This window comes from Stegodyphus dumicola, chromosome 8 (assembly GCF_044657685.1).
Source record: "Stegodyphus dumicola isolate Sdum_Otavi_A_Nest chromosome 8, ASM4465768v1".
Taxonomy (NCBI): Eukaryota; Metazoa; Arthropoda; class Arachnida; order Araneae; family Eresidae; genus Stegodyphus; species Stegodyphus dumicola.
Window position 1 is genome coordinate 144,601,371 of NC_140775.1, and position 18,360 is coordinate 144,619,730.

The 18,360-nt window shown below is 34.8% G+C and overlaps 2 protein-coding genes across 7 annotated transcripts in view; both read left to right on the plus strand.

Annotated features, from left to right (window-relative positions):
* The window catches only part of LOC118187631 (tight junction protein ZO-3-like), a 369,809-nt gene that overhangs the window by 199,903 nt on the left and 151,546 nt on the right, over positions 1-18,360 (plus strand). The window lies entirely within an intron of this gene.
* On the plus strand, positions 13,637-16,596 carry LOC146995989 (uncharacterized). Its single transcript, XM_085822886.1, has 2 exons — positions 13,637-15,364; positions 15,489-16,596. The coding sequence occupies exons 1-2, from the start codon at positions 13,983-13,985 to the stop codon at positions 16,594-16,596; spliced, it is 2,490 nt and encodes an 829-aa protein (XP_085679012.1). The 5' UTR covers positions 13,637-13,982.

Here is an 18,360-nt window from a genome sequence, read left to right on the forward strand (position 1 = left end):
TCAATTTGAGTTAGTATCTGGTCACCATTAACAGTTTGTGGCTGCCTAGAATGCCATTATATAAGTATTCTTTTTTATTAACTCTGAAACAAGTAAATTTTCGATTTTTAAAAAATTTTTAGAAAGAATTTAGCGTTCTATGTTTTAGTGTGCTTATTTATGTTAACTGTTTAAATAATGCTCTCTCATCTTAATTTATCTTAGTTAAAAAGAATTTGCAGAAAACTGTAAAAAAAATATATAATTTTTCTCATCTCTTTCCATCCCTCTCTCTTTAAACGCGTCCCTCTCTTTTAACGGATTTTCTTTAAACGCGTATTTAAAATTATAAAAAATTAAAAACTTTTGGCAATAATTAAGTTTCTTTCGAGGGCTGTTTTCTTCTTATTACCTTTATTCTTATATGAAGAACTGGACAGATTGGAGAAATTTTAGGTTTCGTCTCTCCTGTCAAGAAAATATAAAAATTGCGTCCGTTATATTATGATATACATTTTACAATCATAGATTTAAATCATTCACATATTTCCGTTTGCTAATTAAAATATTTGAAATTCTTTTCATTGTTCTAAATGGGCGAATTTGAAAACCTTTCATCTCTCTTTGTTATGTCTGCTCGTTTATTTAACCGATTTTTCTGTCATGTTTATTAAAGCTTTTAAAAAAACTGTTTAACGTCTTTATTATTCTGCTATGCTTTTCTTTTTCAAGTTAAAACTAATCATTGCATTTCTTAATCAAATTAGCCACAGACAAATGTACAGTCGAATTAGTTCAAGTTACTCATTTCCTTATTTAAATATTTATTTTTATTTTTGAGGAGGAATATGTAGGCTGAGCACCATGCGTATGTTGTTTCAAGACTACATTAAATGTAAGTAATGTTTGAAATTTAGGTCACTGTGCGCTCATTCACCTCTTTTGCATTCTTGACTTTTTTTCAGATTAGCGTCTACATTAGGCACGCCTGCTGTCTTCACTGTATATCATTATTTTATACTGTACTAAAATATAAGTATTATTTATTAGTTTAATTCTTTTTACATGGAAGAATCCCTCCCCTCAATACAAATTTACAGCAACAACATAGCAAGATATTGTGCGTCGTATAAAAATAAATCTTTTGTGTACTGTACTTAGGGTCATGTGTTATATATTGGGAATAAATTTTATCGCCACACGAATTTTTGAGAATTTGACCCGGGGGGGGAGGGAATTTTCGAGATTTCTAGAATATTGAATAAATCCACGAATTTCCGATATTTTGCCGTTATTTTCAAATTCCTATAGCACTAGTAGAATTATTTTTCATGTTTAAATACGTTCAGCATTCTCTTCATTAGAATTTACACAAAAAATTGTAATTCTACCCCCAAATTCAAACTAGAACTTTAAATTACTCGATCAAAATTAAAATTAGGTCCAGATACAGCGAATATTCCGTTTATTCATAGCCCGTTGAAGACAGTCTGAGTCTCTATGCGCAGTTATCCCCCCCCAAGTCTTCATAGAAGATTAGGTTATCCGAATATGACACAGCATATAAGGGCTGTCTGTCTAAGGAAATGGGAATTATAAGGCTATTTTTATTTATAATTTTTAGCTATTAATATTATTAATGTAAGTAGTCACAAAAGTGGCTTATAATTTTAATAATAGTTTTAGTTTTATAATATTATTTTATTACTTTTAATTTTATTTTATTAGTTTATTATTTAGTTCGTTACTTTATTAGTTTCATTTTTATTTTTGTAACATTAGTTGATTTTGTTAAATAATTTCTCTAAATTGTTTAATTTTCTCAGAATTTGCAAAGTCGTCACAGTATCTCAGATCGTGTGTCGAAAATGTCCACTAACAACCCTACTCATCAACTTTGCATTACTCTTCGTAAAATATTTTACAAAAGTGCTTTAATTTGTCAAAAATTTGCAGTGTCAAAATCCTTTATAACCTCTATGTTATACATGTAACAAAATTCAATACTTAACAGAAAAATCTCTGTAAAATGTAACACAAAGTTAAAATTCTTTGTAAAAGTGTAAAAAATTCTCTATAACATTTATATCACCACTATATCAAAATTTTGTATCCAAATTTTTTTTTTTTTTTTTTTTTTTTTTTTTTTAACTGCTCTATTTTTCTGTCTAAGGAAATGGATGCTTTCATGGAGAACTTTATAAAGAAAACTGACTCGTCTCGGATTCACGTTACGTATTGTTTTTATGGAAGAGAAATAGAGTTATGGAGAGAAAGAATAAAATTTGGAAGTTGAGCTTAGGCCCGAGCCTTCTGAAGCTATGCGATAATCAAATTTTGCGTATAATTCTGAAATATGACGGGGGCTCTTTTTCCTATGTATCATAAAGTCGCCATCAGTCTCCACAGACATTATCAATGACGAATTATCCTTTTCTAAATTCTAGCTGCTAATGTTAGGGTGAAAAAAGTTTTTCACCCGTTCCAGAGCCGTAGCTAGGGTTTTCAGCCCTCGGGGACAGCTGAAGATTTTGCTCCCCTTCTGTGTGCCAAGAATGGAAGGGATGTCATTCTAAAATTTCCTAACATCAAATTGGCACCCCCTGGATGAGCCCGGGAAGAGATGTCCCTCCTTGCCCCACCCTAGTTACGCCACTGACCCGTTCCTCTAAAAAACATTCAACTATCACTGTGTAGAAATCTAAATAATGAAGCAGATTTTGGAAATAATTCTTATCGATTTTATTTCCTTAAAAGCAAGGAAAAATAAATTACAAAATTAGCTTGATTATAAATATCATACTTTATATTAATCGCAGTACTATTTACCTTATTTAAATATTATTTGCTATTTATGAAAAAAAGTAATTTTTCGTGTTTTCATTTAAAAACTCTAAATTGTATTAATTTTCTGAATACATAGTTATTATTAAAATTATTATACGAGTTATCGTATGGTTTTTTTATAATTATCTTTATTGAATATAGGCGTGCATAGATATAGTTAATTTCATTTTATATCAGGGCATGCATTTACTTCTTCTCTTGGACGAAAAAAATCCCAACACGGCTCTGGTGTCAATTAATAAAACTATATCTTGCTTATAATAATTACACTCTATTATTTATTTGTAATTACACTTCGTATGTGATAGACCTCTTCCACGAAAGCGTCGTTTCCCTTATAGCTTTCGTGTGCTTCTTCCATATTCCAGTAACCTAACTTAACCTAATCTAATTAGCCTAAAATTCTGGAATCAATCCTAAAGCTCTGAACGTGACTAACGCATTTCATAACATACGCCCAATACGACTTATTAACATACATATCATTTTCTGATCTTAGAAGAAAGATCAGAAATTTTAAGTCAAAACTTGAGCTGAGACACCAAATCGATCTAATGAACTGCGGAATCGCGTAGTACACCCCCTAACGAACAGTTTACCGCGTATGTGTTTTTGAAGGCATTTCCTGGAACTAACTTACGGAAGCCACCTGCTGCAACTAAAATAGTTTGAATTCCTGTTTGTAGGAGATGTTTCCTTTATTTTTTGTTTCTAAAAGAATAGTCGGATGGGGCAGTGGATGAATATATGGATGGGACTTTTCGAAACTGCAAGTAATTTAGCTAAAGTTCAGCGAAATACTTAAAAAAGAAGGGGTACAAGTTTTTAATGTATATTCTTAATTATTAACCATATATGAAGAAGTTAAGTTGTTTTTAGCATCGAATCACTACGTAAATAAATCTCATTAAATCGGAATTGTAAATTCTACTGAAAGGCCTTTTTTTCTATGTATGTGTGATTTGTCGAAAAATCAATTTTTACATCAGATTTTTAGTCCAAAGAGGCTTTGTCCCTGAAGGACTATTGTTTTCGTTTTACGTTGGTTCAATATAAATGTTCGTTTAACTTTTCAAATCGTTGCCACCAAATGTTAGAGTCCTGCATTATATTTGAAAAAATTAAATAATGAAAAATCTGCATAAATGTATGTATATTTCTCGCATTGTGATAAAACATTAGTACATAGAGCCATCGACGTAATTTGAATGACGTAATCCTCCTACGAATATGCGCATGTAGAAGCCCAAATTTGAAATTTGGAATTTGTTTTATTATCGATTTCATGTTTTAGGAAACTTTAACGAATTTTTGATTAACAAACTTAAGGATTTCAAAGCGAGCAATGGCAACGTTGTAGAGAAAAACATTTTTATCTCCAGTGCGCGAGACTCTGTATCGGAAATTCTAAAGGGGATATGCTCAATTTAAAGCTATTTTGTGATATTGCTCTTGTATTGAAATTTATGGTTTAAGTGCGAAGAACGTGATATTTAATAAATAAAGATAACAGACAAAATGTTAAAAAAGCGCCATTTTGGACATAATTTAAAATCTGAACCCTTTCAAATATTTTTAATTTTTTTTTAATATAGAAAAAATTTTAAATTATTTGATTTTATTAACTAAAATGATTTGAAGGGGACGGCTATTATAATATTATTGGTCAAAATACGACTAATAAAATTAGGGGCACTATGTTAGAACGCTCTTAGGTAAGAATGATGCATTCGAATCTCACGAATCTTGAAAAAGTTTTGGGATTCAAAAATTTGAAACTTCGTAATTTGTTCATCATTCGAGTTTTTTAAATTACAACCTAAAAATCAATTAAACGTTTAATTAAATTCATTAAACTCGAAACTTTTGTAAAAATTAGTTTACAAATCATTTTAGTTTACTGACAATAAACACGTTCACTAAGAAAAGAACAGGAATGTGGCAATTTTAGTTGACCCCGGATCTTCAATTCCTTCGTCCAGGCCTCACACTTAATTGTCCTAGAAGAATTTAACGTTCCATGTTTATTGTTTGCTTAGGCTAACATTTAAAATAATTTTTAGGCCTTTATACTTGGTTTGATTTCAAAATATTTTGAAAGGCTGTTAAAAGTTGGAACTGTTATTAAAATGTTTTATCAAATTATGTTGAGAAAATGAATTGAAAAATTTTTAAGTTATTTGTTTCATTCAGTAAACTTAATTTGTATTGCCTGAATAAATGTATGTGTGTTTTTAAAAATCTGTATTCCTTCGCTTTTCATTTAAGATAGATTTTCAAATTTTGCTAACCTTTTAATATTAAATGAAGTTTTTAAAATTCGTTTATTTATTTATTTATTTAATTTTAAAATTCTTATATGAAGAAAGTAGGATTCAAGAATCTTTTAGGATTTGGACTCAAGAAAATTTAGGATTCGTCCTACCACCAATATTGGCACATTAACAAAAATGCAAGATGTAATTGACGTGATAATATAAAAATGGCAAAAATAAGAATTAATATTTAGTTTCTTTAAACTTGTCTTAGAGAAGTTTGATTCAAAATCTGTCTTTGTTAGCAACCGCACGACTTTAATTTTGGTCACATTTAACTGAGAATATTAAAATAGCCATATTCTTACCTGTAAAAAGTAGCTTTCATACTTTCAGGAGAGAGAAAGTCGTTGCTACGAAAGTTCCTGAGCACATAAACAAACATCGATTTAAAACCAGACAAAAAAGCAACTTTTAGTTTGGCGTAGATTTTGAATAAAAACTCTTATCTATTTCGAGAATTATCAAATACAGGTGTATGTTCTTCAGGAACAAAATTTTTTTGCAAAATGGGAGGAGCGAAAGACCATTTTTGTAACAAAGGAAGATAATAAAATGTCGGTATTGAATATCTCTTGTTTAAAGCTACCATCTCCATAGATGAGCAATTTTATCTAGAATCATGTATCCTTTGCTGTATTTTTATACATTTCGTTGCATATTTTGAGTAATCGTTAAGCAACTGTTTTTAAATATATCTGCATATTAATGAGCAAATATGAAAACTACTTTCAGTTTTATAATGAATACGCGAGGAAAAAGAATTAAGTTATGAATTTGCAACTGGGCAGGCCATCAAGGCCATATTATCTCAAGGTCAAATGTTTATAGCTTTCAAGGAATATTTCAGCCGTTTGCCAGCTGTCATCTGCGATGTTTCGTTCTCTATCTCACATTTATTATATTGCTTGCTGACTATTAAGTATATATGATCATTTGATTTCTAAGAGGGGGCAAGTTCTTCCAACCAAAATCCATACAGCCACCAGATCATTTAAGTTTATTGACATACGAAAATGGTTGCCAATTGTTTAAAAAGGTATACAATGTCTGCTGTTCGACTATTGCTGAAGTGTGGTCGATATTCACAGTCCATACTCGACTAAGATAGTCTGAGATGTTAAGCATAACGTTCTTTTTAGCGTCCTCACATCTACTCTTTTATCATTATTATAGTTTGTATTTGTGAGGAATTATGAAGCCGAGCCTAAATGATAATCAGATCCCAAAAAACTGATATTTTATTATAGATGGATTTCATAAAGTTTTGACAGGAATCTCTTTCTGTGGTTTATGAAATTGTTTTAGAATATTTTCGGACTCAAATTTTTGAATGAAGATTGCATTGAGAATCTTGAGACAGTCACTGCTTGTTTTAAAGAGTTGTCTGAGTTCTATCCGAAAAGGATCATCAAACTGTCACAAATGGGGAAGTACCGATTATGTTGAAAAATTATGCAAATTAAATGGATCTCTGAAAAATATAAGTGAGATACAGCCAAGAATATTTCAATTATGAAATGATTCTCATTTCAAAAATTGCTTTGGTGAGGCTTAGCTTAACGCTGATTAGGTATCAGCGTTAAACTAAGCCTTACTAAGGTAATTTTTGAACAGTCACATCCTCCCTCTTCCTCCGAAACCTTTTGCGAAGATTTGTAATAATCGACCAGTACTGTAATCCCGAAAGACACTAAATTTATTCTAATTCATTGTTATCAAAATAATTCATTTTCAGCTGTTTTAAACAGCTTTATTATTTAATTCAATAGTAACTTAAACTATTGAAAGAAATCTGCTCAGTTGAATAACTAAATATTTCCCCAGTTTTTTTTTTTTTTTTTTTTTTTTGGTAAAGGCAGTTTTAATACGCTTCTCTACTTTCTATAATTGCCCATCAGCGGCCGAGCGGTAAAGTCGCTGAACACTGGCAGTTCGGTCCGAGGTTTGAAGCCCGCGAACGGGCTGGCTGCATGGGCGTTTTCGTGGTTTTCCCCATGTGTAACGTGTGTACGAGCCAGTTTCCCTTAGAAAGTCCTCCACGAAGGCATCCCTCCCCTTAGGCAGATAGCCCTCACGTGCTTTGCCATAATTAATTACACCACACCACTTTCTATAATGTTCATTATCGAACATTCTGCATATTTCCTCTGAGGAGCTGGCCACAGTAATAGCAGTCATGAATCATTTTATAACAAATGACCCAGAATTGAACAAAATTTCGAACGCTAGATGAAATGTTATGAATGTGATAGTTCATATTTGTAAAAACCAAGGGCTTCAAAAAAGTCAAAGCTGCCGAAAAGTAAAATAAAGTAAATCCTCTCTAAGGCAACCCATGGCTATGAATGATTTTGGTCTTCTATGGAAGTAGTCATCTTAGAGAGGTGATGTTCATTACCGATGTTTATTCATTTTTTCGGAAATATTGGTCCCTTTCAGAAGTTTTCTCCATGAGAGGATTTACCATATGATGCATGTAATTTTAAAAGAAAGTAAGTTAATTTTAAAAGAAAAGAGAATTTAATCCATTTGTTCTTAATGCGTTCAACTGATGAAGATCTCTTAAATCCATTTTCATTCCAGCAATCACTCATCATATTCTTTTTCTTTAGGATGCCAGGAGCTTTATAAATAACATATACGGTCTATACTAAAACTAAATGTTCCCCTTAATGTTGTTCTATTCAGGGTTTTTATTTTGTAGGAAAGCATCCTGAATATTAAACGGGGTGTTACTACATTTTAACGGGTCAGTGTATTCAAAAAAGTGAGAGAACCAAGGGATCAATCCATTTATGGGAGAAATCATTACCAACGTACAAAACTGTCCTCCCCCGGCCACCACCAATCACCTGAGTTAAAAGAAGACATTGTACCTTGTTATCGTATCCTCCCGTTTAAGGGCATCGTCTACATCCGTTGCTGTTATGAAATAATAATAGGCTATTCCTTGCCCCCCAAAAATGTGTCAAAGTATTTTTCAATTTAAAAAATAATTAAGGTACTTGATTGATAACACTCCTACTCTTTCCCTCGAGCTGCAAGGAATTGTTGACAAAAAAGAATTGTTCGTTTCCTGCTCTGAAATATTTTTTGTCCGTATGTTTTAAAACTGCGAAGTAGCAACACTTCACGGTTGAATGAATCCTCTCGGATCTGTATTATCCAATTTGATGCCATCAAGTACAATAACTGGGTAGTTCTCGTTTTCGCTGTGCTGCAGTTTCAGACCCTGGAGGCGTGTCCTTGCCGAGCAAGACCTTGGTGTTGACCGAGACAGCGGGGATCCTTTTTTTATTGTCATTATTTGGAATGGAAGAAAATAACTATAAAAAGAAAAACCCATCGTGACCGGTTTAGACATCTTCCTTCTAGTTGTTTGCCTTGTCGTATAATGAAGAATAAATACGAATTAAATGAAAGAAATTGGCATTTTTCTTTACACACTTTCATATATCGTTCCCGATTATTAGCACCAATCAGAAGCATTTATTGATTATCCAAACATGGCTTCTGGATAGAGATAGTTAATGAAAGAACAATGTTTATTTTAAGAGGTTTATTACTCGCTTTTCATTTTGATTTCACTTGAATAAAGAACACTTACTATTTTCCCCTTTCCTTTTTCATAGACTGAAAGAAGCTTTAATTTAAACAAGGTTTTGCTTCTCCGGAAAACGAATTAATCGTAAAAAATATATAAATCAAAATTCTAACTTAAATCTGCAACAACCCCATAACTCTTCATTTTAATTTAGGTATCGATATTTCCCCCTCCCCCCCTTTTTTTTTTTATAAAATTCTTTATCAAAATAAAAAGGGATTTTTTTTTATTTTTTGTTCTAAATTCTTGATCATAAACTTATCTGGACTACGTCATTCCTAGATTAATTCGTATCATATGGTTTTTACATAACACTGGTGACGTAAATGGTTTTGCGACAGACAAGACCAACCAACAGCACTTTTAGAGAGTTACTAATATGGCAATCAAAATGACATCGAAATCGAAACTAACCCAGTCTCAACTAAAACTTGTTCCTGAGCACAATGCATTTCGAATTTGCTTCTCTTGCTAATAAGACGCTGCCGCTCTGCTTTGTTCTTACTGCAGCCCCGTAGAAATGTAAATGTTATGATCTGAAACTGGCACGATTAGTGTGCCAAATAATTAAAAACGAATATTTAAATCTGCCACGACTGCTTCTTATTAAATCTACTTGGCTTTCACCTTCGTTCTCATGATGGATTAACATCTATGAAGTCATTTTTATAATCCCCCCCCCCAATGGCGGGCTGTAGCCATTTATAGGTGTTTGTCACTACTAAGGCCGGAAGCAGTGGTCTCTTTATTATGGAGGCATATGATAGTTGGACATCGTTGCCTCCTATGAAGGGGACGCGTAATGGCAAACCGCACATTGAGTTGATCAATGTTAAATGGAATTTCGCTTACTGCGCATGCTCAATGGTGCATCGTTGGCGTGGGAGGAAATACTGGGGACTAAAACATAAGCAACCTTACACAAGCCTGTTAGTTATGTTTGTTTTACTATCTACATTTCCAATACTATGGAAATTTGTAGTGAGCTTATTGCATATGCTTCTGTTTCATTTAATTTTGGTTTATTTTGTTCATAAACATTGCATTTAATATCAGTTATTTGACTTTAATTCAGTAATTTAAACTGGATTTATTCCTTAATTTGCGAAAGTATATACGAATAGAACATATGGTAAATACTCAATTTCTTGTATTCCTCAGAAGTATAATCAATAAGCTTTCAGCTAATATATCTTTTAATGTTTCCTGTTTTGTAATCCTTCTTAAAGGAAAATTTGCTTTGTTTACAATCAATATTTACACTTTAAGTAATGAAGCAACTTACAATCTGACAAGTTTTAAAACTCCGAACTGTTTACGCCCAGATCAACTATATACCATATTTATCTTCCTTTAAAATTGCGCCAAAATTGTAATTGCGGCAAATTCTATTCTGGGCATGCGCAGTAAGCGAAATTCGTTTAACATTGATCAACTCAATGTGCGGTTTGCCATTACGCGAAGGCGACGGACAAATTACATCCATGCTTTCTCTGAGATTCGAACCGCCGCCCTTCGGTACAGCAGTCAGAGTCGCTAACCAGTTTGCCGGCTCTTATAAATTATTACATACATATATTTTACAGTAAAAATAGTGGATTGTTATATCTCGGTCCTGGAGATGACAAGAACAGAAGCAGAAAGGAAGAAATTGGAATAGATCCTAAGTGAATTTTTGTCTTTTACGAGGAAATCTGGCAGTGGACTACCACTGATGTCGATAATATTCCAGGAGAAGGCTTTAATATTTAAACATTGTTTATTGCGTTTTTTAAACGCCTCGAAAAAGCGTTGTTATTTACAAAAAATGTATAAAATCGCTTCCTGTATGTGGAGGAGGGGTGGAATTCGTAGACTTTATTTTGCCTCGGAAATCGATGGAAAAAGAGCAGAAAGGATCCAAAAGCATCATTAATTATCCATGCTGCCTTGACAATTGTAGCCTTTGCGAGAAATGTAAGACCATTAATTTATTTACACGTGCTCTGCTGCGTAGCCTATTCTCAGGGTGTTGCTATTCGCCAAATGATAAGATCTTTAACTTTTCATTACTGATTAAAAAACAAAACGATTTAAAGTAAAACCGCATTTCTTCATTATTTAAATCATTATTCAATAATTATAAATTTGTTATATAAATGCGTTAAAATACATTTAATATTATAACATATCAATTCATAAATTTTATGAAAATTTGCAGTTTTGTTGCAATCATGAAAACATGCTTCTAACGCCATATGTTGCGCGGCTGATATAGAACCGTTTTTTTTTTTTTTTTTTTTTTTAATTTTCTTAATGTTCTACACTTATTAAATTTAAAAAAATTAATCATAAACTCTTCGTTTAGTAAGTCTGTAAGTCTTCAAATTGCATTTCTGTATTATAAATTTAACTGCTGAATAACTTTAGAGTTACATTAAAGCTGTGTAGTGAACGGTGTCGAAAACGATTGCCCGTAGTTCTAAATGTTTTTGATCTTCTCTGGAGGATTTTTTTTTTTTTTTTTTTTTTTTTCTTTTTCCGCAATGGCAGATTGTGAACAGTTACAGTTTTGTAACAGAGTCCATTAATCTATACTAAGACCAGGCGTCGTTGTCTCTTTATTATGGAGGCACCTAATAGATGGGCCTTCATTGTCTCCTATGAAGGGACGGACAGTTACAACCATGCCTTCTCCGGGATTCGAACTCAGGCCCTTCGGTATCACAGTCAGGCTCCCCTAACCACTCTGGGCGGCTTCTCTGGAGGTTATCTGGGGGAAAATGTTTTTATAGTTTCTTGCGTTGAAAGATACACTACCTTCATGAAACGCAATGAATTTCTTACTTTGAATAATCCGTTTTCAATAATACACCCGACTGTGTTCTTTGCTACTGATATTGCCTTCTATCGGATCCTTTTCAGAGCCCAAACATCGTCTGAATTACTTCTGTGGAAGGAAATCCTGTTAAACTATGTTGGAGCAATATACTGAAGGCAAAATTTGACAGCAGGAAGCTAATTGACTTCAGGATATCAGTAACAGATCTGCGACATCTCGTTTATGCAATGCTGGGTTTTTGGCAAGTGTTGTCATAAAATGCGAGTTAGCATCAAAGAATCAGGCGTTGTGTGCAATTTGGTTCCGTGATGTAAATGGGTGATTTTTTTCTTTCCACTAATTTCAGTTCATTTTGTAAGGTTTATCCTAAGTTTTTAACAGTTATCTTTAGTTAAAGTTACTTTCCTGTCCCTCCTAGTTTCAGTTTACAATTTCCTACCAGCTTATTTGATATTTAGGGACCAGCTACATAGAAATCTTGAAAGCTTCGGCTATATCTTTTTAGTTAAGCATTAGTTAAGTTTTACTTCTTATTATTTTGAGTTCAAGCCCAAGTGGAGGCTTTGCTGTACGCTCTGAGAAGGAGCCATCTGTTAAGTTGTTAATTAACCCTTCTTGAGTTTTACGTTTCTGTTTCTGAACTAAAGCGACAATTCACTTATCTGTTCACGAGATTTCCTACACACTTAGCTGTTAGATAAAAGGTTGGAACCCCACAGCTTATTCATTGATATAATTGTTGAAACTGTGTACCTATTTATGTGAATTTTATAAACATTGTTTCTGAATTTGAAATGCATTAAAAAAAAATTTAACCAAACTAATCTTTAGCTGCACATAGTAACTGATATGCAGCCATGTGATTTTGTAGTCAGCCGCCGTAGAAAATTGCTGGTATACCAAGAGCACCACGAGCTATTACTGATATTTCTAATGACACCAAAAATATTATTTGACATTTTTTTTTTGCAGCAGGCAGACGATGCATATGATGTGTGCTATTCGAATGCGGTGGCTTCTGCGCAACAGTTTTGTTGTTATTTACAAAGAGAAAAACAGTTTAGACGTTTATTAATAGACTTTTTATGAAGATTCGTTATTTTATCAGTGTTTACATATAGCATTAACATAATTAATAAAGGCTGTATCTTGTCACGCATATGTATCCTTGCTACAGAATTTCGTTATCTCTGTATTAAAGAAATAAAACCTATTAATAACTGTAATGCCCATAACCTGAGAAGGAGAAGGAAAAGCCTAGCCAGCGAAATTAGTCCGACGGAGCAGGTGGTTCGTTGGACGGAAGGAGAAAGGACGAACAAAAAGTCGAGGGGGGCGAAGAGGACTTGGCACCCTGGTTGTCGGACGGGACGGTCGGAGTTTTTTTTTGGGCGGGGGAGAATCGCCATTTTCTTTCGTCATGGAGAGATTGTTTTTCTCATCCGGCGGAGATCATGCCGGACTTACCTATTCATGCTTGTACATATAATGTATAATAATCAAGAATTGTTTACTTATTAAAGTTTATTGTTAAACAAACAAAAAATGGGTGTCATCTATGCGTCGATCGACGGTGACATGTGTGAAGCAACTGAACCCTACGCTACGGTTTAACACAACGATGCTTATCTGTCTCGGCACGACTACCACAACCAACTACAATGCTGGCAGCTTTGCGATCAAATGCTTCATCGCAGGGGTGAGTACTGATTTTTTTTAGTTCTCTGTTCGATCGGATGCAGGGTATCTCATTTTTTTGTTTGGGTACGGCTAAAAGGTGCAAGATTGTAAAGCAAACTGTAGGAGAAATTTTATCTGAAGTTAAATTACTTTTCTTTAAGTTTAAAATTATTCTGCGTCAGGATACAAAAGTTTAGGGGTATCATAACACAGGTCAATTGAAATTCTGGTTTTGGAGCTCCGGAAATGGTGGAAGCTCGGTAGAATTTAAGTGTTATATATATATTTTATGTATGTAAACTTTTGTATGTGTTTTTGACGTATGAATAATTTAGGGAACTGTGTATTTAGTGAAGAGTAATTTTCAGTGATATTTTTTCTTACTGCAAATACTATTTACGGTTTTATTACTGTTTCATATCAAATGTAAAGTTATTCTGAGGTAAAGTACTAAAATTTGTTAAAAGGATTGTTGTAACATTTAACTGACAGATGTCATTTTTTGTATCAACTCATAAAGTATGTAAAAGCTCAGATAATTGATTAGAGTGCATATATGCTTGTATATTTAAATTTTAGTAGGTAAAATAATTTTTTTAGAATAACTGGTTGATTTTTGTATATCTCTTTTACAAAAATAAGTGGCTGTATTTATACTTTATGACTTATGTTATAGTAATTATCAGTGAAGTTTTTGATTTTATTGCTGTGCATATTGTTTTAATATTTCATTATGGCATATTTAATGAAAGGAAAGAAGGCCGATCTTGTACTTCTGGCCGATGAATTAGGGGAAGTTGTCTCGGATGATTTAAAAATGATCGAATTAAAAAATATCATTCTAGGAAGTAAAAATTACGAAGAGGATGTAGTTAAAGAGCTGTTAACTTCGATAATTTCCGAGAGGAAAGAGAAAGAAAATATAGAGCTAGCCGAGGGGAGATTACGCATAGAAAGCGAACGGATAGCATTAGAAAGATTAAGACTCGAAGCGGAAAACCGGAGTCTAAATTCGGAAGGTCCGGTGGATTCGACAATGAGTCCCAGAGTTAAAAGTTTGGATGAAATTGTGAAAACTATAAAATTGCTGACGGTGAGGGTTCCCGCAGGGTCAGAAGGCTGGAATTATTTTTTTAACAGTTTAGAAAAGGCCCTCGCGAGTGAGAAAGTAGCGGATAATTTAAAATCTAAGGTGTTAATGTGTTTGTTAGGAGACAAAGCTGCGCATCTTTTAACTTATTTAGAGGAAGAACAGTACGAGGATTACGAGGCTTTGAAAACCATAGTGCTTCGGGAATATGAACCTTCACCTAAGACTTGTTTGGAAAATTTTAAGCGGGCTAAAAGGAACCCGGAGGAAAATTTTACTCAGTTTGCTACAAGATTAAATTCTATGTGGAGTTATTACTGCAAATTGAGGGGAGCGACGGATCTGGAAACTGTCAATCAGTTAGTAGTTGCGGACAGATTAATGGAAACGCTCGATACGGAAACTGCTACTCATATTGGTATTAAGCAAGGTGAAAATTGGTGGAAACCAAAGGAGTTAGCGGGAGAATGCGATATGTTTTTTTCGGCAACCGGGAAATCTTACGCTAAGGGTTATAGGAAAGAGAATGATATTAAAGAGGGATTATCACCAGAGAGGATTAAAGTAAAGCCAAAAGAAAGCTATAAACTTGGTCCAGAGAAGCAGGCTTCAACAGTGTCAAATAGAGGCAAAATAAACTCTCCTCAGAAAAATTTCGCATGTTACAAATGCGGGTCAAGAGAACATTTTAAGCGTGATTGCCCTCAAAATAAAAATACGAAGGACAAATTTGCGAAAGTGAACAGAGCAAGTGCAGTAGATAGTGGAGAGGTTATCGAAACTCAAGAGAACAGAGTTATTGTTGCCAAAGCGGGACATTTTGGAAAGGAAATTTCTAGACAATCAATCGAAGAGGAGTTATGCAAATTGGATAGAGTGCAGGTTAGTGTAAACGGTCGGATAAGTAACGGATTAATTGATTCTGGCAGTGAGATAACGGTTGTAAAGGAAAGTATAATTCCAAATTTTAGATCTGGAAGCGGATCGGCAATTTATTTGAAGGGGATTTTTGAACCGCCGAGAAGGTGTGAGTTAGTAAAATTACCTTTAGCACTAATTAATGGAAAGGGTACAAATGTGCATCAGGAGATACTTTGCGCGGTGGCGAAATCTTTAGTTGAAGATGTTATATATGTTACGGGACCACAGGTGTTATATATGTTACGGGACGAAAACACTTGTAAAGATCGACAGTTCAACGGAGAAGGAAGTAGCAGTGGTTTGTTCTACGAATCGAAGGATTCCTCGAACGTGGGAGAGGCAGAAACCACCTCAGGGTGAGTTAGAAACGGACATTCAAAGCCACGTAGCTTCTATCCCAGATGTCGGAGCGCCCTTAGTGGAGAAAACAACTAATTTATCTCAGACAGCGGAGTTTCGTCAGCAACAAAAAGAATGCACTGACTTATCTAAGATGTGGGAAAGAGCGAAAACGGATAAAGGAAATTATTTTGTGAGGGACGGTTTTCTTTTTCATCGGGACAAGATTTTGGGACAGAGTGCAGAGCAATTAGTTGTTCCTAAATGCAGAAGGAATGAAATTCTAGAGCTCGCGCATGCATCAGTGTTTGGAGGACACATGGGAATAAAAAAAACATTAGAGAGGATTCGTTATTCCTTTTATTGGGAAAACGTGAAAAGAGATGTCCAGGAATTTTGCGAATCATGGGAAAGTTGTCAATTAACAAAGCCAGTGAAAGTGAAGGACAGAGCGCCAATTACTCCAGTAGCAAGACCAGGGTTACCTTTTCAGGTTGTCAATGTAGATTTAATCGGACCTATAGATCCTCCTAGTTCGAAGGGGCATAAATATATTTTGTGCTTGGTGGACCAGCATACTAGATGGGCCGAGGCAGGGCCATTAACCAGTCTGACGGCAAAGACTACCTGCGACGCGTTGCTGCAGATTTTCTCCAGGACCGGAATTCCTAATGTGATAGCGTCAGATAATGGTACCAATTTTAACGCAGACTTAACACGGGAATTTGAGAAAAGATTAGGATCCAGTCCGAGATTTTCGACACCCATGTACCCTCAGTCAAATGGTTTAGTCGAAAGGTTTAATCAGACTTTGAAACGTATGTTGCATCATATTATTAGAGAGGAAGGTCGAGCTTCGCATGTCCAAATACCTTACGCATTATGGGCATACAGGGAAATACCTAACAGTACTACAGGGGTATCACCTTTCCAACTATTGTATGGTAGACCCCCACAAGGACCGTTATCTATTTTAAAATCTACATGGTTAGGGTAGCATGACGAATTAAAATTCGATCTGAAGCCAATTCATAAATATTTGCAAGATTTGAAGGAGCGGTGGAAACGTGCTGCTGAGCAAGCTGATCTTACGAGTGAAATCCAACAAGGTAGGATGGCGCAGTATTATAATTTGCGCTCTTCGAGTAAAACTTTTGAAATAGGAGATAGGGTTGTAGTCCTCATACCTGATTCAAGCAACAGGTTATATGCTCGTTGGCAGGGTCCTGCAGTGATAAAGGAAAGAAAAAACCCACACTCTTTTTTAGTAGAATTGGCTGACGGGAGCATTAAGCATGTACATCAAAATAAAATAAGGAAATTCATTGTGCGGTCAAATGCAATCAATGTAATGTTTGACGGGGAAGAGTTCGGGGAGGTAGACAATATTCCCTCTACTTTAGACCAGGATAGTAGTTTTGAAAGCAGGTTAAATAATCTAAGTACCACTAATCTTAACAACAAGCAGATTAATGATCTAAAACTACTGTTGAGAAAGTACAAGAACTTATTTTTGAGACATGTTCAACCTGCTAGAGTAGGACAACATAAGATTGATATTATGCCTGGAGCAGACAGAAAAAAACCTCATTGTTATGGCATTCCAATGGCATATCGCAAAGAGGTGGACAAACAAGTCAAGGAACTTCTAGAGCTGGGTCTCATTGAACCGTCGGAAGCGGACATAGCCCACCCGGTTGTGTGTGTGGTCAAGAAAGACGCGACAATCAGGATGTGCGTTGATTTCAGGGCATTGAATTCGATCACTAAAGTGCCGGCATTTCCTATGAAGGATATGCATGAATTAATATATGTGGCTGGGCATTCAAAATGGCTATCAAGTTTAGATATGCGCAGAGGATACTGGCAAATCGGAATGGAGGAATCAAGTAAACCACTGACAGCGTTTTCAACTCACAACGGGACGTTTCAGTGGAACGTCATGCCGTTTGGTTTGGCAGGAGCGTCAGGTACCTTTCAAAGAGAAATGAATAAGGTTCTTTTCCAGTACAGCGATTTCGCCCAAGCATATATAGACGATATTATAATTTTTTCAAACACGTTTGAAGAACACCTGAAGCATCTAGAAACGATCCTTAAGATACTGGAACAGTTAAAATTTTCTGTCAGGCTCAGTAAGTGTGATTTTGCAGCTAAGGAAATAGATTACCTAGGACATAAGATAGGAAACGGCAAACACGGCCCAGATCCTAGTAAGATTGCAGCAATTAAAGTGCTAGAAAGGCCCACGAATAAAAAGGGAGTCCGTTCGGTATTGGGTCTCATGGGATTTTATCGCTCATATATCCCGAACTATGCCGAGATAGCTGGACCTTTGACGGATTTGACTAAAAAGAATGCGCCGAATAATGTACGGTGGGGTCAAGTTGAAGACGCGGCTTTCCAGAAGTTGAAAGATATGCTGTGTCAGGTGACGTCTCTGACCACGCCTGACTTTAATTTTCCATTTCAGGTGCATTCTGATGCATCAGATGTGGCCGTCGGTTGTTGTCTAACTCAGAGAGATGCACAAGGGCATTTTAAACCAATAGCTTTTGCATCCCAAAAATTTTCTGGGGCTCAAAAGAATTGGGCAGCCATAGAAAAGGAGGCCTGGGCAGTGTTATTCGGGCTCAAGAAATTTGATAAGTGGATTTTCGGGGGGACGGTGGAAATCATTACGGACCATAATCCTTTGAAATATCTCACTGAAATTACACCTAGGAGTCCAAAATTAACACGTTGGGCTCTCTCTTTGCAA

Coding starts and splice junctions, on each gene's coding strand:
- LOC146995989 (XM_085822886.1), top strand. CDS start 13,983: ATGGCATATTTAATGAAAGGAAAGAAGGCCGATCTTGTACTTCTGGCC. Junction 15,365..15,488: donor ATTTTTGAACCGCCGAGAAG/GTGTGAGTTAGT, acceptor ACGGGACCACAG/GTGTTATATATGTTACGGGA.